General features: G+C 44.7%; 1 protein-coding gene across 3 annotated transcripts; it reads left to right on the top strand.

Annotated features, from left to right (window-relative positions):
- Positions 1-5,627: 5,627 nt before the first annotated feature.
- Positions 5,628-21,819, top strand: hdac6 (histone deacetylase 6). Of its 3 annotated transcripts, none has more exons than XR_004576633.1 (28): positions 5,628-5,716; positions 7,575-7,665; positions 8,249-8,359; positions 9,100-9,185; positions 10,088-10,172; positions 10,269-10,309; positions 10,408-10,504; positions 11,707-11,804; positions 11,921-12,025; positions 12,102-12,170; positions 12,342-12,468; positions 13,614-13,679; positions 13,809-13,868; positions 14,030-14,119; positions 14,326-14,500; positions 14,750-14,900; positions 15,362-15,490; positions 15,888-16,056; positions 16,336-16,538; positions 16,967-17,159; positions 17,400-17,549; positions 17,720-17,894; positions 18,040-18,443; positions 18,875-19,030; positions 19,579-19,725; positions 20,292-20,420; positions 20,751-21,454; positions 21,499-21,819. XR_004576633.1 is itself a non-coding variant. In XM_013136241.4 (27 exons), the coding sequence occupies exons 2-27, from the start codon at positions 7,594-7,596 to the stop codon at positions 20,817-20,819; spliced, it is 3,357 nt and encodes a 1,118-aa protein (XP_012991695.1). In that variant the 5' UTR covers positions 5,628-5,716; positions 7,575-7,593; the 3' UTR covers positions 20,820-21,819. The 3 variants fall into 3 exon arrangements, 1 of the variants encoding a protein (XP_012991695.1); XR_002197600.3 differs by having other exon boundaries at positions 20,751-21,498; positions 21,543-21,819; XM_013136241.4 differs by having other exon boundaries at positions 20,751-21,819.
- The last annotated feature ends 1,609 nt before the right edge of the window (positions 21,820-23,428 follow it).

Raw genomic sequence — 23,428 nt, 5'->3', positions numbered from 1 at the left:
AAATTAGTTGAGGAACACAATGAATGCAGATGATTCTATACAGGTGTCCTGCATGATAATTAAGCCATTAATATCCAGGTATTCTCTGTCATGTATCAGAATGCTGTGCGGGCCCAGTTGACATTGATTTTGGATCAAGATGGCAAGAGGAAAGGCTCTAAATGGCTTTGACAGAGGGTTCACTGGGTCTCATTCAGGATGACAACGCCCCTTCCACAGGGCACGAGGGGGTCACCGAATGGTTTGATGAGTAAGACATTTATGGGAGATTTTGGACTGACGTGTAAGACCCCAGTGTAATATCAGACTTTCTCTGGCTTTATTTATACACCGAAACCCGCAATATATTGGAAAAAAACTCTTCAAATGTATTTAAATGAAAACAACACCCTATATGGAGACGTTAACGTCCCCCTGAAGTTAGTACCTGGTGGAACCACCTTTTGCTTTAATGACCGCCACGAGTCTCTGATTACATCTCACTAACATGCCTCATAAAAGAATGTTTCCATTCCATTCCATCATCTTCCGCTTATCCGGGGCCGGGTCGCGGGGGCAGCAGTCTAAGCAGGGATGCCCAGACTTCCCTCTCCCCAGACACTTCCTCCAGCTCTTCCGGGGGGACACCGAGGCGTTCCCAGTTCTCAGCTGACCCCTCTCGATGTGGAGGAGCAGCGGCTCTACTCTGAGCTCCTCCCGGGTGACCGAGCTTCTCACCCTATCTCTAAGGGATCGCCCAGCCACCCTGCGGAGAAAGCTCATTTCGGCCGCCTGTATCCGGGATACATAAAAGAATGTATCACAAAAAAACTCTGATGTGTCTGTTGTGGTTTTGAAGTCTGTGGTACCACAAACACTACACCATTACATACAGTAGGGACCAACACAGATTAACGTGTGGCAATAACTTCGGCATCATCCAGCAAATTTATTTTAAATAAATTTATTATCCGGCATGACTTGGAGTCGTTATGGTAGTTGGATCTATTCAACAGGTGTGTAACAATATACATAACAGCTGCGGAGACTGTGGCCTTGGGCTCTTATTTGTTCACATCTCTGTATTATCTGTAAGTTGTATCACACTGAGCCAATAATTATATTGTCTAGACAAACTGTAATTATTATGATTCATTTACTGACAGGTGATCTAGCTTAAAAAAAATGCTTCACCTTAAGTCAACTCTGGAGGGGAGCGTCAGTGTTATTACTATGTTGAGAATGTTTGTTATCTGAAACCAATTTAATGATACTGGATAACTGCTCTAACAATCAACCAAATTTAAATCAATCAAATGTTTATAAAGCCCTTTTTACATTAGCAGATGTCACAAAGTGCTTTTACAAAACACCTGGGAGCAAACAACAGTAGTGTTGAATTTCAGTGGCTAGAAAAAACTCCCTAAGAATGCCAAAATTTAGGAAGAAACCTAGAGAGGACCCAGGCTCAGAGGGGTGACCAGTCCTCCTCTGGCTGGGCCAGGTGAACAAATTTAAGATTAAAATTGTAATAATTAATAAATGCGTGTGGGCTGAGTCTAGAGTCTATTTAAACTTAGTCCAGGTCAGAAGCATGACCAGATGGACAAGGACAGGGACAACACAGGGGAGGGGGAGGTGTCAGCAGAGTGTCAGCTGAAATCGTCAGGCATCATCTCGATCTGCAACACAACCAGGAGGACTGTGGACAGGACCTCATACCCTCCTAAGTTCAAAACGAAAATTCAGAAAATGCATTCCTCATATCAACAAGGATTTATAGTGGAGAAGGAGAACTGACCCTACTCCCCCAGCACAATAATATAGCAGCGTAAGACCTTGGGACTGGGACAGGGGGGTCCGGTGACACTGTGGCCCTATCTGGGGGAAGACCCGGACAGGGCCCAACAGGCACGAAATCAATCCACTCACATTGCCAAGCATCAACCAAAGGGACACCCACCAACCGCAACCACCCTGAATGAGGGTCGAGTATTGCCAGCAGATTACAGCCCAGTTGCACAAGTGCGCAATAGAGAGACAACAACAAGCCAGTGACTCTTCCCCCGAAAGGCATTGGAGGGAGGGCATCCCAGTGGTGACGAGAGCCCACCTGGCAAGACAGCAAGGGAGGACAGTATCAAGCCCACTGGTCACCTTCACGCCCTGGGCCAGACTACACTTAATCATAGACCGTGCTGTAGAGATTAGTTTTTAGTAGACACTTGAATGTTTGCACTGAGTTTGCATTTTTAACCTTAATTGGCAGATCATTCCACAGGAGTGGAGCTCTATGAGAAAAGGCCCTGCCTCCGGCTGTTTGTTTAGAAATTCTAGGTAAAATTAAAAGGCCTGCATCTTACGATCGTAGGTTATATGTAGGTATGTATGGCTGGATCATTTCAACAAGGTAAGCAGGAGCAAGTCCATGTATTGATTCATAGGTTAATAATAAATCCTTAAAATCAGCCCTAACCCTAACAGGCAGCCAGTGTAAAGAGGCTAGTACAGGAGTAATGTGCTCCAATTTTTTTGTTCATCAAAGGAGAGGTCAGGGTCAAGGGTAACGCCAAGGTTTTTTACAGTTTTTTGGGATAAGACCATGCAGCCGTCGAGGTTCACAGTGAGATCTGCTAACAAAGATCTTTTTTTCTTGGGTCCTAAAACAAGCATTTCTGTTTTTATTGAGTTTAAAAGCAAGACATTTTCTGTCATCCACTTCCTAATATCTGAAACGCATGCTTCCAAAGTCGCTAATTTTGGGGCTTCTCCATGCTTCATTGAAATATATAACTGTGTGTCATCAGCAGAACAGTGAAAATTTACATTGTGATTTCGGATTACATCACCCAGAGGCAGCATATACAGTGAGAACAATAATGGGCCCAGATCTGAGCCTTGAGGAACACCAAAACATACCTTTGACTTATGCCATCCACACTAACAAACTGATATCTTTCAGATAAATTTAAACCAGGATAGAACATGTCCACGTAGCCCAATATGGGTTTCCAGTCTCTCTAAGAGAAGGGAGCGATCAATAGTGTCAAAAGCAGCACTAAGATCAGGAAGCAACAGGACGGATGCGGAACCTTTGTCTGAGGCCATTAGAAGGTCATTTGTTACCTTCACAAGTGCAGTCTCAGTACTATGATGGGATCTGAAACCGGACTGGAGCGTTTCATAAATTTTATTTGTCTTCAGGAAGGCATGCAGTTGTTGGGAAACACATTTTTCTAAGATTTCTCCCGCTGAGATGTTATTATGGGACAGCATCAGAGTCATCTGCACAGAGGCGTTGCTAGGATCACAATACATTCAGGGATGAGTTTTGACTAAACTGCTGAAGTCTGAGACTGTTTTTGATGATGACCTTCCATGTTTGACTGAGTTAGCCAGGCAACTCAGTTAAGTTTCATACTGCTGACTACTGAAGGGTTTTCTGTGTAGTTGGAAAGTCACAATTGTGAAGTCCAACAATGAAATGGTTGTTTATTGTAAAACCTTATCAGAGTTCTGTAGAAAGTGAAAACACCGTTTTTTTTGATTGATGTTTCGTTCAATGTTGATTTGCATAGCTCAAGTATTCAAACAGTTAATATATTCAAAACCCACACTTTCACTATCAGGGCTGTTATGCTTCAGTGGAAAACCCAGACAGCATGGTCTTCCAGTTATTTTCAGTTTATCTTCCATCAGCCTGAAATATATTTACTCAAGTTTCTGCTGAATTCCAACCGGAACGCCTTGTTCTTTTATATGTGCTTTTTGGATCTGGAATGCCACAATACTTTGGAGCTGATATTCTATGATGAATGCAGGAGCTAAAGCCGCGGAGCTCAGCACCTGCTCAAGTCAAGGGCCGTTCACTATTCCAGTGATACATTTTCTTTCCTTGATTCTTACCTGAACCGTTGTTGCTGTAGAATGGGATTATGTGTGTTAAGGTGAAGACAGCAGTTAGATTGTACAAGTTCATCCTTGGAAGGTTTAAAAAACTATTCAGCCATGTTGTTTGCAGCAGCTCACTTACCAACCAACAGGAAGTACCCGGAATTCTGCCCTGGGGAAAAAACTTGAAGCTTTTATTCAGACCAAGGTTAGAGTCAAGAGGCAGAGGAACCGTCTTCAGTACTTTAGTACCATTACTTTCCTGTCCTCCAGCAACCCCCAACCACCGCTCGCCACCCTCTATCCTACCATCAGTCAGAGGCGTTCATAGTTGACCACATAGCTCTCCCCCGGCCCTGCATGGAGCCCCATTGTGCAACGCAGGAGGCTTTATGGTTTTCCGGACCCCTGAAAAAAGAGGGCAAGAGGAAAAGGGAGATGTGCAGAAGGCTGGTGGTGATGCCATGTGTTTTTCAGCGGGGTGACTTTTTTTCATCTTCTTCTCTTCCTCTGCGACAAGCGAAGAGGTTCATCTGGTGGGGTGTGTTGGGTCTGTGTGTGCATGTGTCTGTCTCTGCGTGTGACAGAGTGTGTGGGTTGGAGCAGGCAGTTCTGCCCTGGGGAAATGGCAATGAATGATATGGAGAGATTAGTAACCACAGGGTTGGTCCAGTGGACTCACAAGCTCATCCGTTGGGGCCCATGTCCTCACCCTCTATTTCTCTCTCTCTTTCACCTCTCAACCCTCTCAGTTATTGCATGGCAGGCAGACTGTTAATTAACAGTCAATTGTCGCCTTTTACAACACATAACACATAAACCACACCTTGTTTTTCTGCTTTTCCAGCTAAAACCGTCTCGTCACCCACCTTCTGTTTCCCGCTAAATCATGCTCACCCCTCTCTCTGTTTCCCGCTAAATCATGCTCACCCCTCTCTCTGTTTCCAGCTAAATCATGCTCACCCCTCTCTCTGTTTCCCGCTAAATCATGCTCACCCCTCTCTCTGTTTCCAGCTAAATCATGTCACCCCTCTCTCTGTTTTGCGCTAAATCACACTCACCCCTCTCTCTGTTTCCAGCTAAATCACACTCACCCCGCTCTCTGAGTCTATAACACACTCATCACTCGCTCTGTAAACATTTAAATCACACTCATCCTTCTCTATGTTAGCAGCTGAATCACACTAATCTGGCTATGACACACTCACCCCTCTCTCTCCAGCTAAAACACAGTCAGCTCTCTTGCTACAGCTAAAACACGCTCATCCACCCATCTCTGTGTCCAGCTAAAATGCTCTCATCCATCTGTCTCTCGTTCAAATACTGTATCGTGTGCTGTTTTGCTGTTGGTTGTGGACCTGTTTTAATGTTCTTAAGACACTGGGGAATCACACGTGGAAATAAATACAAAAAATACACAAACTTGTTTTAATTTGTTCCCTAGAATATGGTCAGATCAAACACTTAGGGACCTGAATGAAGTTTACATTACTCCAGCTTGAACCCTAAAAACCTTTTGTCCTTCATTTGTAAGTGAGCTAAAACAATAATATGCACATTCATATTTGAATACTCCTTACTGTCATTCTGTTGTCAAATGTGATGTTTTTTAGATTGCGTTTTACACAAGCACAGAACTCACCCGAACCCCATGCACTTGTTTTGTAACAGCGACCTCCAACGGTGACTTGGTAGAAAATCCGTCGTCAAACCAGCAGCACATACCCACATGCACTGATTGAAGTCTTCTGACGTCATTGGTTTGCGCCCTGCTTTGGGCGTGTGCGACATTGTTGACATCACTTCGCGCTCAGAAGGAGAGCCAGTTTACCACAAAATACCAACTGTAAGTTTATGACTGTTATAGTTCTTGTCCATACGCAGGTATTTCTTATTGTTTTGGTCTGATAAATGCCACAGTTGTTTAAATTCCAGTTTGGACAGCCTTTAAGTCTTGCTCCCGGGTTGTTGCAGTAAAATAATAATGTGTTCTTGGCATGTTTACCTGATAGAATATTAGTAAATATATATATATATATTTATATTTCCAGTATGTTGAGCTACTGTATTGTTTATTATTTTTCCCCACATGTACAATAACTAATTGGAACAAAGTAAATTGTCTTTTCCCTATCAATCTATCAATCTTCCTCTGAGGAAGAACAAGAATATCCTTCCAACATCACTGTATTTCTCTTTCTGTACGATTTAATGATATATTTATTAACAACTATATTGAATATATTAATTATATTATATTGTAACCTTTCTCCATTTATATTTTTAAATTCTGGATATTAAGGTAGCTGCAGCAATAATATTATTTAATAATACATATAGTAATTTGGAAATAAACAACATACACAACTGCAATATCAAGTATGTGAGGCATGCATTGCGTGTAATGCAAAATATTTGCCAAAGCCTTTTCGTCAGGTGTACAGACGCCCACTGATTCCTCGAAAGGACAATCTTTCTCCCCAGGGGCACACAGCCAGGCGTCAGGTGAAGCAGGCAAACGCCCAAAACGCCCTCACCTGCTCTCTCTCTCTCCCCAAACGAGCTTGCCAGGTGCGAAATGCACTCATTTATAATAATCTTCTATAAAAATATAAATGACTACATATTTTCGAATGAATAGATTATTTATAGGTCTTAATAGATTCATTATTAAAATGTGTGTAGTTTATGGCTTAATCTAATTGAAATGATAGATATTAGATGGATTGAATGAAGTTGGAAAGGACAGGAAGAGTGGTACATTTGGCCAATAGGAATTTCACATTTAGTCCCAACCAGGTGTGAAAATTTAAATATCAAGTCGTTCTTTGGTTTAATTGCAAAAAGAGATAACAATCAACTAAGACAAAATCTAAATAATTTAGTAAATCTTATCTTATTTCACAAAGAAATCCTAAAGAGCCCGAGGCAATGTTATTGGCACCTTGTACTTACTTACTTGTTTACAGTTCTTCTTACATATTGTTTTTATTAAATTTTTTTATTCTATTGTATTACTTATGCCAGGCAATTTTGAGTTTGTTTTTGGAAACTGAACATTTCTCTGCCAATAATGCTTTTGTTAATATGTAATAACAAATAAACATTAATTTCTAGAAGTAGTCAGAAAAACCAAAAAAGAAAGCTCACCAGGGAGGCTGCCACGAAGCCTTCAAGGGGCTGCATGCATTTCTTGCAGGAACTGGGGCGATATTAGCACCATGTTGTGTTTTCTCCAGAAGTCTGAGTTGTTACTACTATGTTGTGTTTTCTCCAGAAGTCTGAGTTGTTACTACTATGTTGTGTTTTCTCCAGAAGTCTGAGTTGTTACTACCATGTTGTGTTTTCTCCAGAAGTCTGAGTTGTTACTACCATGTTGTGTTTTCTCCAGCAGTCTGAGTTGTGGGACAGGGTGGCAAGACGGAAGCCATGTTTAAAAAAAACAAAAAAACAACAACATCCAAATTTGTATACATTTTTCAAGAAGACACATTCAATCTCCCAAAACCACATGGGAAAATGTGTTATAGTTTGATTAGACCAACCCTGGGGAATCACAGGTTTTGGCTTTATTTCCCAAAGATAACCCTATCATTGTGTTATATGAATATGTGTCTCGGTATCAGCCAATCATTTTCCTATCGGTGTAAACCTACATTTATTACTTTTTTCCAAATGTGTGCATCCCGGTGGTCCCATGGAAGGTCGGTTGTCAGCGGTAACATGGATTCGGTGCCGGCGGCTTCGGAACCCAGAACCCAGAGCCGCGTGTCCCCGGACAACAACACCGCCAGAGTAAGACGTGGCGCAGAACACACGCCTGACTCGACCAGAAGGGTCTGAGGCTGGACAGCACCTCTCACGTAATGTCCGGGCCGAGCCGCTGGAGGTGCAGGTGTTTGCTCCAACCCTGCTCGTTAAACACTCCTAAAGTGCAGATGACTAGTAGAGTCAGGTGCGTTCAAGCAGGGTTGGAACATAACCCTGCATATCCAGTAGCTCTCTGGGTAAAGGCTTGTTCACCCATGTTGCAAATAAACGACTAAGGTTTAACACTTGTAGTTGGCTGTGTCCTAACTCAATGGCCCCCTATTACCTCTGTAGTGCACTACTTTTCCCAGGGTTCATAGCGGGCCATGTCAAAGTGGTTCAGTGAACGGGGAATAGGACGCTTTCCAGGACACGTCTGTAATTGTTAATGATCGATGTGTTGATGGTGGAGTTTGACCACAGGTTATTGTTTCCAGTCTGTCACAAGACAGTGTTGTTTCTTTAAACTTCTCCGACCTGTCTTTGGATGACCTTCAGATTGATTAGTGGGTAGTTTTACTGGGACAGCAACAACATTGGATAGACTGAACGCTTTGCCTCTTTTCAGAGCAGCAAGGCAACCCGCAAGAAAACCAACAATCTGCAGGAGACTCGGAGAAGAGGAAGAATGGATCGGAGCAAAGGACAGGAGGACATTGCCAATCATATGATGAATCTGGTAGCGTACTGGCCTACTTCACAGTGGACTTTAGACAATAATCTGTTCTCAGAGGTTTTTACACAATTATCTGGTACTAGCCCAGTCCACAGACAACATTAGACAATAATCTGGTACTAGCCCAGTCCACAGACAACATTAGACAATAATCTGGTACTAGCCCAGTCCACAGACAACATTAGACAATAATCTGGTACTAGCCCAGTCCACAGACAACATTAGACAGTAATCTGGTACTAGCAGAATTCAGAGACAACCTTACACAATAATCTGGTACTGGCCCAGTTCACAGAGTACTTTAGACAATAATCTGGTACTGGCTCAGTTTGCAGAAGAATTTAGACAATAATCTGGTACTGGCCGAGTTTACAGAAGACTTTAGACAATAATCTGGTACTGGCTCAGTTTGCAGAAGAATTTAGACAATAATCTGGTACTGGCTTAGTTTACAGAGTACTTTAGGCAATAATCTGGTACTGGCTCTGTACACAGAGGACATAAACAAGGAAACTAAAGGGAGAGAGAGATTTCACTTTCTTGAGTGTGTGTATTGTGTGTGCATGTAGTGTGTCGGTATGTATGGTGTGTGTGTGTGAGTGTGTGAGTCAATATAAAGTGAAGACTTTTATTTGCACACTTCATCAATCAAGCATGCGATGACCTCATCCCTTCCACTGTGTGTTGTTGTGGGTGTGTGTGTTGTTGTGGGTGTGTGTGTTGTTGTGGGTGTGTGTGTGTAGGATTTAGGCCACAAGGGTCCAGCCACTGGGACCGGTCTGGTGTTCAGCGACATCTTCAGCCGCTATCACTGCCTCTGGGACCCCAGGTGACACAGCTGCTCTCTGAACCTCTGCTCCCCTTTGTCCCAACGACCCTGGGGTCAATACCATGACAGCACACAACTTTAAACAGAAAGATATTTGTTTCTGCTGTTCTGTGTAGTTTATTGCACACCAGATTCGGGTTGTAAATTAACTCAAGAAATTGACAGTCTGTTGTGTTGAATTCTGAATCCAGACTTTCCCCCTAACAGTCTGTTGTGTTGAATACTGAATCCAGACTTTCCCCCTAACAGTCTGTTGTGTTGAATACTGAATCCAGACTTTCCCCCTAACAGTCTGTTGTGTTGAATACTGAATCCAGACTTTCCCCCTAACAGTCTGTTGTGTTGAATACTGAATCCAGACTTTCCCCCTAACAGTCTGTTGTGTTGAATACTGAATCCAGACTTTCCCCCTAACAGTCTGTTGTGTTGAATTCTGAATCCAGACTTTCCCCCTAACTGTCTGTTGTGTTGAATACTGAATCCAGACTTTCCCCCTAACAGTCTGTTGTGTTGAATACTGAATCCAGACTTTCCCCCTAACAGTCTGTTGTGTTGAATACTGAATCCAGACTTTCCCCCTAACAGTCTGTTGTGTTGAATACTGAATCCAGACTTTCCCCCTAACAGTCTGTTGTGTTGAATACTGAATCCAGACTTTCCCCCTAACAGTCTGTTGTGTTGAATTCTGAATCCAGACTTTCCCCCTGACAGTCTGTTGTGTTGAATTCTGAATCCAGACTTTCCCCCTAACAGTCTGTTGTGTTGAATACTGAATCCAGACTTTCCCCCTAACAGTCTGTTGTGTTGAATTCTGAATCCAGACTTTCCCCCTAACAGTCTGTTGTGTTGAATACTGAATCCAGACTTCCCCCTAACTGTCTGTTGTGTTCCCCTGCCTCCAGCCACCCAGAATGTCCCCAGCGGGTGACCTCCGTCATGGACATGGTGGAGCAACAAGGACTGCAGTCCCGCTGTGTTTTGGTGGAGGTGGGGGACTGTGACACGCACACACTCACAGGAATCTGAGCTGGATGTCTTTTATTACAGCCCGCTGACCTGTTCTGAACTCTCTCTGTGTCTCAGGCTCAACCTGCTACGGAGGAACAGCTGCTGTTAGTTCACACGTAAGTGTCTTTGATTCTGGGTCTGTGTGCTTAACTGCGTTGTCATGAACTGAAACATGCATCATTTATTATTCAACGTTAAATGTGGTCTTTAACAGGAAGGAGTATGTAGACTTGATGAGGTCTACTCAGCAGATGAATGAAGACCAGCTGAAGGCTCTGTCTGACACCTATAACTCAGTCTACATCCACCCTGTGAGCTCCTCCCCCCACCTGAAACCTGAAACATGTTTATTTATTTGTCTGGACACTGTTGACCCTGTTCTAGGTCTGTTTTGATTAAGGGAGTCTATATTGACCTGTTCTAGGTCTGTTTTGATGATGGGAGTCTATATTGACCTGTTATGGATCTGTTTTAATTAAGGGAGTCTATATTGACCCTGTTCTAGATCTGTTTTGATTAAGGGAGTCTATATTGACCTGTTATGGATCTGTTTTAATTAAGGGAGTCTATATTGACCCTGTTCTAGGTCTGTTTTAATTAAGGGAGTCTATATTGACCCTGTTCTAGGTCTGTTTTGATTAAGGGAGTCTATATTGACCTGTTATGGATCTGTTTTAATTAAGGGAGTCTATATTGACCCTGTTCTAGGTCTGTTTTGATTAAGGGAGTCTATATTGACCTGTTCTAGGTCTGTTTTGATTAAGGGAGTCTATATTGACCTGTTATGGATCTGTTTTAATTAAGGGAGTATATATTGACCCTGTTCTAGGTCTGTTTTGATTAAGGGAGTCTATATTGACCTGTTCTAGGTCTGTTTTGATTAAGGGAGTCTATATTGACCTGTTATGGATCTGTTTTAATTAAGGGAGTCTATATTGACCCTGTTCTAGGTCTGTTTTGATTAAGGGAGTCTATATTGACCTGTTATGGATCTGTTCTAATTAAGGGAGTCTATATTGACCCTGTTCTAGGTCTGTTTTGATTAAGGGAGTCTATATTGACCTGTTATGGATCTGTTTTAATTAAGGGAGTCTATATTGACCCTGTTCTAGGTCTGTTTTGATTAAGGGAGTCTATATTGACCTGTTATGGATCTGTTTTAATTAAGGGAGTCTATATTGACCCTGTTCTAGGTCTGTTTTGATTAAGGGAGTCTATATTGACCTGTTCTGGATATGTTTTGACTAAGGGAGTCTATATTGACCCTGTTCTAGGTCTGTTTTGATTAAGGGAGTCTATATTGACCTGTTCTGGATCTGTTTTGACTAAGGGAGTCTATATTGACCCTGTTCTAGGTCTGTTTTGATTAAGGGAGTCTATATTCACCAGTTCTGGATCTGTTTTGACTAAGGTTGTCTATATTGACCCTGTTCAGGATCTGTTTTGACTAAGGGAGTCTATATTGACCTGTTCTGGAACTGTTCTGACTGAGGTAGTTCATGTTCTGTCATAGGAGTCCTACACATGTGCCTGTTACGCCGTGGGCTCCGTTCTACAGTTGGTTGATAAGCTCATGACCTCAGACCTCCGGAACGGATTCTCTGTTGCTAGGTAACTCCGGAGAGAAAATAATAATCTTTAACAAAAGAACGGTGAAACATCTGTCTGAGGATACGGATCTTTAAACAGAACAACATATTGATTGATTAAAAATGCTTTTCCCCCAGGCCTCCAGGACACCACGCCCATTCAGAAAAGATGAATGGTTACTGCATGTTCAACAACCTGGCCATCGCAGCGCGCTACGCACAGACACACCACCAGGTGGCGCGGTGAGTCGCATCACTGATTGGTGAGCCAATTTGCCAGTTTGCTAGTTGGTTAACTAGTCTTATTGGTCAATTGCAGAGTTCTTGTTGTGGACTGGGACGTGCATCACGGCCAAGGCATCCAGTACATTTTCCAGGAGGATCCCAGGTAAGTCACAGAACCACAGTCCTAACCATGCTGTTGTTTAAGGAGAATAAAGTTTACCAAATGCCTCTCCCCCTTATGTCTCCCTCTTTATATGTCTCCCACTTTCCGTCTGTGCTTATCTTTTTCTGTCTTACACTCATGCTCTTTTTCTCTCTCTCTCTTTCTGAGCAGCGTGCTGTACTTCTCAGTTCACAGATATGAAGAGGGTTTGTTCTGGCCCCATCTGGCGGAGTCGGATAGCAATTCAGTGGGCAGTGGTCCAGGAGAGGGTTACAACATCAACCTGCCCTGGAACCAGGTGGTTACTACAACACTTGTATTCAATTAGCACATATTCAGTTAGCTCAACATTTTCCATCAGAAGTAAAAATCGAAATTTGCCAACAGAAGTTAAAGTCATCATTTTAACAGACGTTTTGTCTGTTAAAATGTTTTTGGTGGAGACTTTTGTTTTTGGTGGAGACTTGTTTCTGCTGACCATCAATTGAGACACGCAAACATGTATTTTAGTCAGTTAGTAGACCGTTTTATTCAGAGCAACTTACAGGAGCAATTAGTGTTTAATGCCTTCGTCAAGAGCAGAACTACAGACCTGCCGCCGCTGGAATGTGTGTTCACATTGAGGTCTATCCTTCAGTTAGTAAAGTGTGTTCACATTGAGGTCTGTACTTCAGTCAGTAAAGTGTGTTGACATTGAGGTCTGTGCTTCAGTTAGTAAAGTGTGTTGACATTGAGGTCTGTTCTTCAGTTAGTGAAGTGTGTTGACATTGAGGTTTGTGCTTCAGTTAGTAAAGTGTGTTGTCATTGAGATCTGTGCTTCGGTTAGTAAAGTGTGTTGACATTGAGGTTTGTGCTTCAGTTAGTAAATTGTGTTGACATTCAGGTCTGTACTTCAGTTAGTAAAGTGTGTTGACATTGAGGTCTGTTCTTCAGTTAGTGAAGTGTGTTGACATTGAGGTTTGTGCTTCAGTTAGTAAAGTGTGTTGTCATTGAGATCTGTGCTTCGGTTAGTAAAGTGTGTTGACATTGAGGTTTGTGCTTCAGTTAGTAAATTGTGTTGACATTCAGGTCTGTACTTCAGTTAGTGAAGTGTGTTGACATTGAGGTTTGTGCTTCAGTTAGTAAAGTGTGTTGACATTGAGGTTTGTGCTTCAGTTAGTAAAGTGTGTTGACATTGAGGTCTGTACTTCAGTTAGTAAAGTGTGTTGACATTGAGGTTTGTGCTTCAGTTAGTAAATTGTGTTGACATTGAGGTCTGTACTTCAGTTAGTAAAGTGTGTTGACATTGAGGTTTGTGCTTCAGTTAGTAAAGTGTGTTGACATTGAGGTTTGTGCTTCAGTTAGTAAAGTGTGTTGACATTGAGGTCTGTACTTCAGTTAGTAAAGTGTGTTGACATTGAGGTATTTTTTAGGTATTGAGGTTTTCTTTTTTCATGTCTGCAGGTTGGAATGACCGATGCGGACTACATTACCGCATTCCAACAGCTTCTTCTTCCTGTAGCCTATGAGGTACGTGTAGAAGCCTGTTTGAAGTTATGCTCATAATATCTAGTCATTTGCTATTCTTACGTGTATTCTGAAGAATGTAACATTCAGTAGTTATTTGGCCCTTGACAGCTGGTCTGTCTTTGTTTCCAGTTCCAGCCTCAGCTGGTCCTGGTGGCCGCTGGCTTTGACTGCATGACAGGTGATCCCAAGGTGAGGGGGGCATAATATGTGTTGTGTTTGAGTAAAGTTAAATGTGATGGGCGTGTCTGGTGTGTGTCTGATGGGCCTTTCCGGTGGGCGGGTCTGATGGGCGGGTCTGATGGGCGGGTCTGATGGGCAGGTCTTCAGTGTGTTAATCCTGTGTGTCGCAGGGGGAGATGTCCGCCACTGCCCAGGGTTTGTCTGTGTTGACTCACATGTTGATGGGCCTGGCCCAGGGGAAGGTTCTGCTGGCTCTGGAGGTAACAACAACACACTCACCTTTACCCAGAAACCCCCAGTTCTCATGGTCCTCTCACCTTTACCCAGACACCCCCAGTTCTCATGGTCCTCTCACCTTTACCCAGACACCCCCAGTTCTCATGGTCTTCTCACCTTTACCCAGAAACCCCCAGTTCTGTGTGTTGAGAGCGATGTAGTGATCATGTGGGGGCGTGTCATGTTTCAGGGAGGGTACAACCTCCAGTCAACAGCAGAGGGTGTGTGCGCCTGTCTCCGGACCCTGCTGGGAGAGTCCTGCCCTCGTTTGAGGTCCCCATCCGGCCCTAGTGACGGTGCCCTGAGGTCCATTTCCAGGTCCATATCTGCTCTGTATCCCTACTGGACCAGCCTACAGGTCCTGGGTAAGTACTGAAGAACACCTTTATAACCACTTTATTACCACTTTATAACACTTCATAGGCTCTTGATAACCCCCTTGTAATCCCTTAATAGCCTTCCAAACCGTGTCAGTACACCTTCATAACCTTTTCATACCTCCGTTATAACTTTTATTACCAATTTAAAACATATTAATTGAATACCCTTTCATGGCCTGTTATACATTCATAACACATTTATTACACCTTTATGCCTGGGGTATGTCTCTTCAGAGGGAGGGCCTCTGTCTTGCATTGACACACTCAAGAAGATGAAGGACACCTCCACCCTGACAACAGCAGAGGAGATGAAGGACACCTCCACCCTGACAACAGGTCTGGTTTACGACCAAAGGATGATGGAGCATCACAACATGTGGGACAGGTGACAATATATCAATCAGTTAATCAGTACTTGACTCAGTCAATTAGTTATTTATAAATCAATTGATATACAATCAATGAATCAAATAATATAATAATAAATCATGTATAATTAACTTAATCTGTCAATTAGTTAATAAATTAAAGACACCACAAGATGTGGAAGAAGTGGGAATCAATAGATAAAAAATTATATCGATGACAGACATCCCAAAAATGAGGGAAAGCTGAGACAGCTAAGCTGAGTTCAGGGCTAGCAATGCCAGCGCTGTGAATTCCTTTCCACAGAAATCAAATACACTTACTATGAGTGCATACATCGCTGTGCTTTCAGGCATTCTGGATAAAAGCATCTGCTAAGTGGCGTAAGGACACATCTCAACACTGAATCTTTGGCTGAAATGTTTTTACTAAGGCCGGACGTGCACTCTAAAACCCAGACCTCTCTTTCCCCGCTCCCAGCCATCACCCAGAGCTTCCTCAGAGGATCCAGCGAATCTTTTCGCTTCATGAGAGCCTGGGCTTGGTGTCCCGTTGCCTGATGTTGCCTGCTCGTTTGGCCACGGAGGAGGAGCTGGCCCTGTGCCACAGGTGACTTCTCTTTAAAACAAGTCCAAGAGGAGCAGGAAGGGATTAGATGACAGGTTCAAAACTAAGCCCTGAGGGACCCCATGTGAATGAATGTTTAGCTAATGTAGCTTTAGCTCTGTAGTGTGTTATACTGTTTCTGTCTGTAGCTCTACATTGTCTGTAGTGTGTAAGGTTTCTGTATGTAGCTCTTGTGTCTGTAGTGTGTAATGTGTTTGTGTTTCTATAGGGTTGTAATGTACTATGTTTATGAATATAGAACTGCATTTGTATGCTTTTTACGTCGTATGTTGAATTTCCTGACCTTGAGGATGGTTTGCTCTGGTGGAGTTTCATGTCGGTTTTCACGCGGTGAAGAAGACCCAGACAGAATTCCAATAACGTGTCCGTGCGTCCACAGCTCGAAACACATCGCCCAGATCAAGGCCACCGAGGTGATGAAGCCCAGAGACCTCCACCGGCTGGGCAATGAGTACAACTCCATCTTCATCAGTGCTGAGAGCTACAGGAGCGCCAGGCTGGCAGTGGGAGCCTGCTTCAACATGGCCCAGGCTGTTCTGAATGGACGGGTAAAACACCATGTCTGCTGTCTTCAGCCAGGACTGTGATTTGGTTCCACTCTATCACAGCTGGCAGCGATGGCCTAATTTAAATTATAGCTAAAAACACTCAGCCTTTTTTGTCCGGGTTGTTGGTCTACCACTTTTTTGGCTGTTGTTGTGATCGGTTATTGAGTAAAACATTTAAAGAACGTAGCACTCGCCAGACGGTTCTGGAAGAACTACATTTTGTGTTCTGACGAACTGCGGATGTGACCGTCCTGCTCCCGTCCTGCTCCCGGTTTGCAGGTCCGTAATGGCGCTGCTGTCGTACGTCCCCCTGGTCATCATGCGGAGAAGGACGCCGCCTGTGGATTCTGTTTCTTCAACAGCGCCGCCCTCACCGCCCGCTACGCCCAGTCCATCTCCCAGAAACCACTGCGGGTCCTCATCCTCGACTGGGATGTTCACCATGGCAACGGAACTCAGCACATTTTTGAGGAGGACGATAGGTACATAGCCAAGCGTTTTCCATGTAGTGTACACTAATCTAGACCACGGCCTATAGGGAATAGTGCCCACTACCTTTGACCAACAGGGACCATAGGGAATAGTGCCCACTACCTTTGACCAACAGGGACCATAGGGAATAGTGCCCACTACCTTTGACCAACAGGGCCCATAGGGAATAGTGCCCACTACCTTTGACCAACAGGGCCCATAGGGAATAGTGCCCACTACCTTTGACCAACAGGGCCCATAGGGATTAGTGTTCACTACTTTTAAATCTCCAGTTAAATCTATTGTCTTCAGTGTGTTTTCTGTATCAATATTTGGGGATGAAAATGTGTTTGCATTTATTCAACTGGTTGTCATTGTCCCAGAATTGTATCTTTCCCCAGTGAGTGTCCCCTAATGTGTGTCCCCTGGTGTCCCTCAGTGTGCTCTACGTGTCCCTGCATCGCTATGAGGACGGGACCTTCTTCCCCTCCTCTGAGGATGCAGACTACAGCAGAGTGGGCCTGGGGAGGGGGGCTGGGTTCAACGTCAACATCCCCTGGAACGGAGCAAAGATGGGCGACGCAGAGTATCTCGCTGCCTTCCACTCCGTGGTCATGCCCGTCGCTAGAGAGGTACAGCTGTCTGTCTGTCTGTCTGCCTGCCTGTCTGTCTGTCTGCCTGTCTGCCTGCTTGTCTGTCTGCCTGCCTGTCTGTCTGTCTATCTGTCTATCTGTCTGTCTGCCTGCCTGCTTGTCTGTCTGTCTGTCTGTCAGGTACAGAAGCCTGTCTTTCAGTTCTCATGCCTACCGCTGGAGAGGGAAATCTGTCTGTCTCGCTGTCCATCTCATGTTCTCCCCGGTCTCCCCCTCTAGTTTGACCCAGGCCTGGTGTTGGTATCGGCAGGCTTTGATGCCGCCAGAGGAGACCCCCTGGGAGGATACCAGGTGACGCCCGAGGGCTATGCCAACCTCACCCACCTCCTGCTGGGGCTGGCAGGCGGCAGAGTCCTGGTGATCCTGGAGGTCAGTGGTCTCTATCTCTTCAGGAGTTCAACAGTGATGTTGTAGTGCTTGAGTCGTGGTTGCGTGACATTCGACACGGACTCACCCATTGGCTAATTGGACTACGAATAAAATGTCAGAACGGGCGAGCGATTGCCGGTGAGTGTTCAGCGTTCTCCTCTGACCTCCAGGGAGGCTACAACCTCACGTCCATTTCTGAGTCCATGTCAGCCTGCACCAGTGTCCTCCTGGGAGACCCCCCCCCGCCCCTGCCCTGCCGGTCTCCCCCACACCCCAACGCAGCAGTTAGCATCAACAATGTCATACGAACCCACGCCCCCTACTGGAGGTCCCTCAGAATACAGCGTGAGTCCTCTGTCCTGAGGTCGTGTTTTGTGGAAGACAAAGTATTGTGTCAGTGTTTGTAAATGTTTTGCCCACATTTCCTTTGGATGTCTGTTATGACAGAGATGTGATATGTGTCCTCTTCCTGGTGTTGTCTTACCCACAGTTCCAGAGTCTCTACGCCTGTCGCTGCCCTCCCCCAAACATAGAGGGAAAAGGACTTCTAAAGGCAAAGGAAAGAAATCCCCCAGGCAGGGGGATGGGGGCGGGGCCAGTCCTGGTCAGGTGACCAGCCTGCCACACGCAGAGTCACCTAAGACAACACGTCTGTCCACGGGTGGGCAGGGCAACTGTGACCTGGATGACCTCACTAAAGGACTGGTTTCACTCGACCTCAACCAAACCGCCTCACCCAATCCCAGCCCAGCGTCAGTCGCTGTGGGAGGGGCTAGACAGAAGCTACGCCCCGGCCCTCTGGAGAGTCCTGTTAAGGGGCTGAACAAAGAAGCAACAACTGTTGGGAACACCCCGGAGATCCTTCACCCGACTCCTGACAGGCCGAAGACGCAGGTAAGGACCACCTCCCCACTAGCAGCCCGTCCCCTGTAGAGGTCAATCTGTCCCCTGTAGAGGTCAATCTGTCCCCTGTAGAGGACAAACTGTCCCCTGTAGAGGTCAATCTGTCCCCTGTAGAGGTCAATCTGTCCCCTGTAGAGGTCAATCTGTCTCCTGTAGAGGTCAATCTGTCCCCTGTAGAGGTCAATCTGTCCCCTGTAGAGGTCAATCTGTCCCCTGTAGAGGTCAATCTGTCCCCTGTAGAGGTCAATCTGTAGTCGCTGAACGCTGCGATTGAAATGATTCTCATACTTGTGAGCCGACTGTGTTGAATAACTTACCTAGTGGGCCCTTCTTTTCCAAGCACCGGCCAAGACAAAGACTGAGGAATGCTAACCTGTTCTCTTAAAGACCGACTCAAAGAAAAAACATTATTACCTTCCCAGGCTGTCACCATGGTAATCTCAGACTCCGTTGCCAAGGGAGACCAGGAGAGCGTGGACCAGGAGAACGGTTCCCCGGAGACGGAGTTTCAAGGGGCGTCTGGGTACACCGAGAAGCCGGTGTTTGAGCTGTTCTGTGGAGGCCAGGATGTGGACGGGGTATGGAACTGATGATGTTCCTCCTTTCAGATTAGTTATGAACACATGATGTTCCTCCTTTCAGATTACTTATGAACACATTATGTTAATCTCCAGCTGGCACCCCATTCCCCCTAGCTGGGACCCCATTCCCCCTAGCTGGGACCCCATTCCCCCTAGCTGGGACCCCATTCCCCCTAGCTGGGACCGCATTCCCCCTAGCTGGGACCCCATTCCCCCTAGCTGGGACCGCATTCCCCCTAGCTGGGACCTCATTCCCCCTAGCTGGGACCTCATTCCCCCTAGCTGGGACCTCATTCCCCCTAGCTGGGACCCCACTCAGTGAGGGTCTTAGGGAAAACTCTTTAATTTCACAGATTTATAATAAACCTTATACATGAACACACATGAACACTCACTAATTACGGATATTATAGCAATTTTAAGGCTGATATCTTAAACCATCTTGGTATTTTTCAACTTGAGGCAGAAATCCTTTTCCAGACACCAGTTTCAGACATGTTTCTTCTGCCTTTTAAAGTATGTAGTTCCTGCTGTGTTGGTTCCAGGGCACCCTGTACGTGGTCGACCCGCTGTCCTGGTGTCCTCATCTGGACGCGGTGAAGCCCGTTCCTGCCGGAGGGATGGACGTCTTCCTGCCCTGTGAGGACTGTGGGTCTGACGCTGAGAACTGGATCTGTCTCACCTGCTACAAGGTGCTGGTAACAGGTTTATGTAAAGATAGGATTCACCTTATCGCTGTCTGACAAGCACAGGCGGTGTCTGCCGTGCATCGTGGGAGATGACGCCGCAGACGCAGTTGTTCTAGTCCAACGGCGTCAGAGCAGTGATGTCAGGGCACTGATGTCAGGGCAGTGATGTCAGAGCAGTGATGTCAGAGCACATTGTCTTGACAGTGATGTCAAGACAATGTGTTTGTTTGATGCAACAGACATAGTTATCACCAATGATTCCTACTTTAAACGTCAAATATTTGTCAATTGGACAAAGACAACAATTACGATTGTGTCATTTAGACTTTGACTATCTACAACGACACACAGTTCATAGCGAGATGGGACAGACAGAAAACCACCATTAGTAAGTACACCTTGGTCAATGGAGGCCCGTCGCCAAATTCACTTCTAGAAGAAAGAAACTGAATCACAGATTTGAATCTCATAGTCATCACATCCAGTCAGATGTCCTAATTTGTCTTGGAGCCCGGTGAGCGTCAGAGCGGTGTGGCTGGGGACTGACTTGTGTTCTCTGGCGTGTCAAGGTGTTCTGTGGTCGCTATGTCAACCAGCACATGGTGACCCATGGCTTGGTGTCAGAACATCCTGTGGTACTGAGCTTCGCCGACCTGTCAGTCTGGTGCTACTCCTGTGAGGCCTACGTGCACAACCAGGTGAGAAGAAGGATGCGTGCGTGCATGTGTGCGTGTGTTGACTGGGTGGGGAGTGGGGAAGGCTGCTTTCGGGGTGGATTTCAGACCACAGATCTTAAAAATGATACATACCTGAAACTAAACAAACTAGTTCTGTACAACTGGGTAGTGCTGAAGAGTGTCAACCCGCAAACAAAAGTATGTGATTTAAGACATCAAGACCCTGCTGCCAGCGGTCTCATGGTTCCCCCGGATGTTTCCCGAGAACGTTACCGCAATTATTTACAGCGATTATAACATTCCTCATGTTTAAATCTCTCATACCTTTCCTGCCTTTCACCTGCTGTCCAGGCGGTGTTTGAGGCCAAGGACACTGCTCACCGTGTGAAGTTCGGCGAGGACATGCCCTTCTCCACCTAAAGCCCAAAGAGCCGGAGGACTCGGAGAGAGAGTCGGCATGGAAAATACGTTGAGAATACATAAAACATTGAAGACCGCTGTTCTGGTCTTGGTGCTGCGAAATGTACGCCCCCCGTCTGCTTGCTGTGCCTTCAAATCTCTCAGAATGTCAGGGACTTCAGCATCGTCAAGCACAATAATGCAGCAGACCAGAACGGGATCTAAACACGACTGTTTAGATATTAATATTGTCTGAAATTCTCTGTGGTGTTTTTTCTTTACCCACTTTGGTTTAAAATTATTGGAGTTTACTGTTTTTTGTCCAACTCTGTCATATCCAACACACACAAACCGTCCTCTATTGGTTTTGATTACATTTTGTGACATTTATAAACGTCAACGTTTTGATCCTCACAGAACTGGTCAGCAGTTAGTATTGACTTTGAACTTATTTGGTGTGTAGGCTGGCCGGGTAAAGAACTTTTGGTGTGTCCATTCCCTATTAATTTATTTGGTGTGTAGGCTGGCCGGGTAAAGAACTTTTGGTGTGTCCATTCCCTATTAATTTATTTGGTGTGTAGGCTGGCCGGGTAAAGAACTTTTGGTGTGTCAGTCCTCTATATAGTGATTTTGCACCACAGAGTTGACCAGCCAAGGTACCACAGTTGACCAGCCAAGGTACCACAGTTGACCAGCCAAGGTACCACAGTTGACCAGCCAAGGTACCACAGTTGACCAGCCAAGGTACCATAGTAAGTACTGTTGAATATTTCATGACATGGCTGGATGTGGCAGCCCTCTAACATCTGCCACTTAAAGCAGTATGTTAGTGCAATATTATGACATTTCTCAGCCTTGAAATCTTATGCATGTTCTGTTTTTTACTGTGATTTTTCATGCTTTTTGTCTTTCGATCCAAAGCACAAACAGTGCCATGGTTTTCTCTATTAGCCTATTTTATCACTGAATGTATTCAGACCTTAAAACCTTATTTGAAATAAAGGCAGACCTGGTAAACAAACAGCCCCGGATTTTTATACTTATTTAATTTAATGGTCAAAGTTATGCAAAACCCAATGGCACTCTGTTCCACCTTCCTGTACTTTATCAGTCTCTGCGTTTTTCACATTCATTGTTACATAACTTTGTTTACTAAGTAAAGTATGCAGTTATCCTCTATTTAATGTTCTGGTTGAAAATGTCAAAATAGAAACTCTGAAAAAATTTTAAAAACATTTTACAGCAATACTTTTCTTTTTTATAAGTAAGATTTTAAATTAGTAAATTAGTAATTTTTTACTAGTTTATATATATATGTGTGTGTGCATGTGTGTGTGTCATTTTACTATTCATATGCCAAGTTTAAAATGTTAACATTAATGTGCAGAGTTTGACATTTTAATGTATAAAAGCATATCCTTCCTGGGTTCTCGGTTGCACTTTATTTTGCAGGATGGAAATAACTAGGTCATCTCCTGGAAACAACATAGAAACAAAAAGGAAACAACTGGGTAACAACATGAAAACTACACATCAATAAAAAGCATGTTTCTGCAATAATTATAAGGGAACAGCTTGGAAAACTGAGGAGTTTTAAAAGAGAAAAGGAGAAAAACAGAAGCAAGAAGAACAAGAAGTGAAAAGAAATGGTCATGTAAATTCTACCAGTTGCAATCAGCACACAGTATTTTAAATCCTATAAAATAAAGTGCTAAAAAAGATTTATCCTGGAATTTTATTTCTGAATTTTGTTATGGTTGATAATGACTTATTTGGTCACTGTGGTCAGTAACAGATCATGGTAAATGAAAACAATTTAGTATTCCTAGAAGAAAACTAATTTACAATGTATATCATTATCAGAGGGAATCTGGAATGTAGTCTGGGATTTGCTCCTTCCAGCCGTTGAACACAATGGCTGACTCGGCAAAATGAACACAAAGATGTCCCAGAATTCCAGCAATATTTCATTGAGGTAGCAACAGAGTCCTCAGGTCCTCAGCCTCTGTGGTGGTAATGTGGGGTCCTCAGACAGCCTCTGTGGTGGTAATGTGGGGTCCTCAGCCTCTGTGGTGGTAATGTGGGCTCCTCAGACAGCCTCTGTGGTGGTAATGTAGGGTCCTCAGCCTCTGTGGTGGTAATGTAGGGTTCCCAGCCTCTGGTGGTAATGTGGGGTCCTCAGACAGCCTCTGTGGTGGTAATGTGGGGTCCTCAGACAGCCTCTGTGGTGGTAATGTAGGGTCCTCAGCCTCTGTGTTGGTAATGTGGGGTCCTCAGCCTCTGTGGTGGTAATGTGGGGTCCTCAGCCTCTGTGGTGGTAATGTGGGGTCCTCAGACAGCCACTGTGGTGGTAAGGTGGGGTCCTCAGCCTCTGTGGTGGTAATGTGGGGTCCTCAGCCTCTGTGTTGGTAATGTGGGGTCCTCAGCCTCTGTGGTGGTAATGTGGGGTCCTCAGACAGCCTCTGTGGTGGTAATGTGGGGTCCTCAGCCTCTGTGTTGGTAATGTGGGGTCCTCAGCCTCTGTGGTGGTAATGTGGGGTCCTCAGACAGCCTCTGTGATGGTAATGTAGGGTCCCCAGATAGCGCACTCCCTCTCCTCAATCCTTGGGGTCCTTGTCATTCACTGCCTC

Source organism: Esox lucius, chromosome 12 (genome assembly GCF_011004845.1).
Source record: "Esox lucius isolate fEsoLuc1 chromosome 12, fEsoLuc1.pri, whole genome shotgun sequence".
NCBI lineage: Eukaryota > Metazoa > Chordata > Actinopteri > Esociformes > Esocidae > Esox > Esox lucius.
This window is presented reverse-complemented; position numbering and strand designations above follow the sequence as displayed.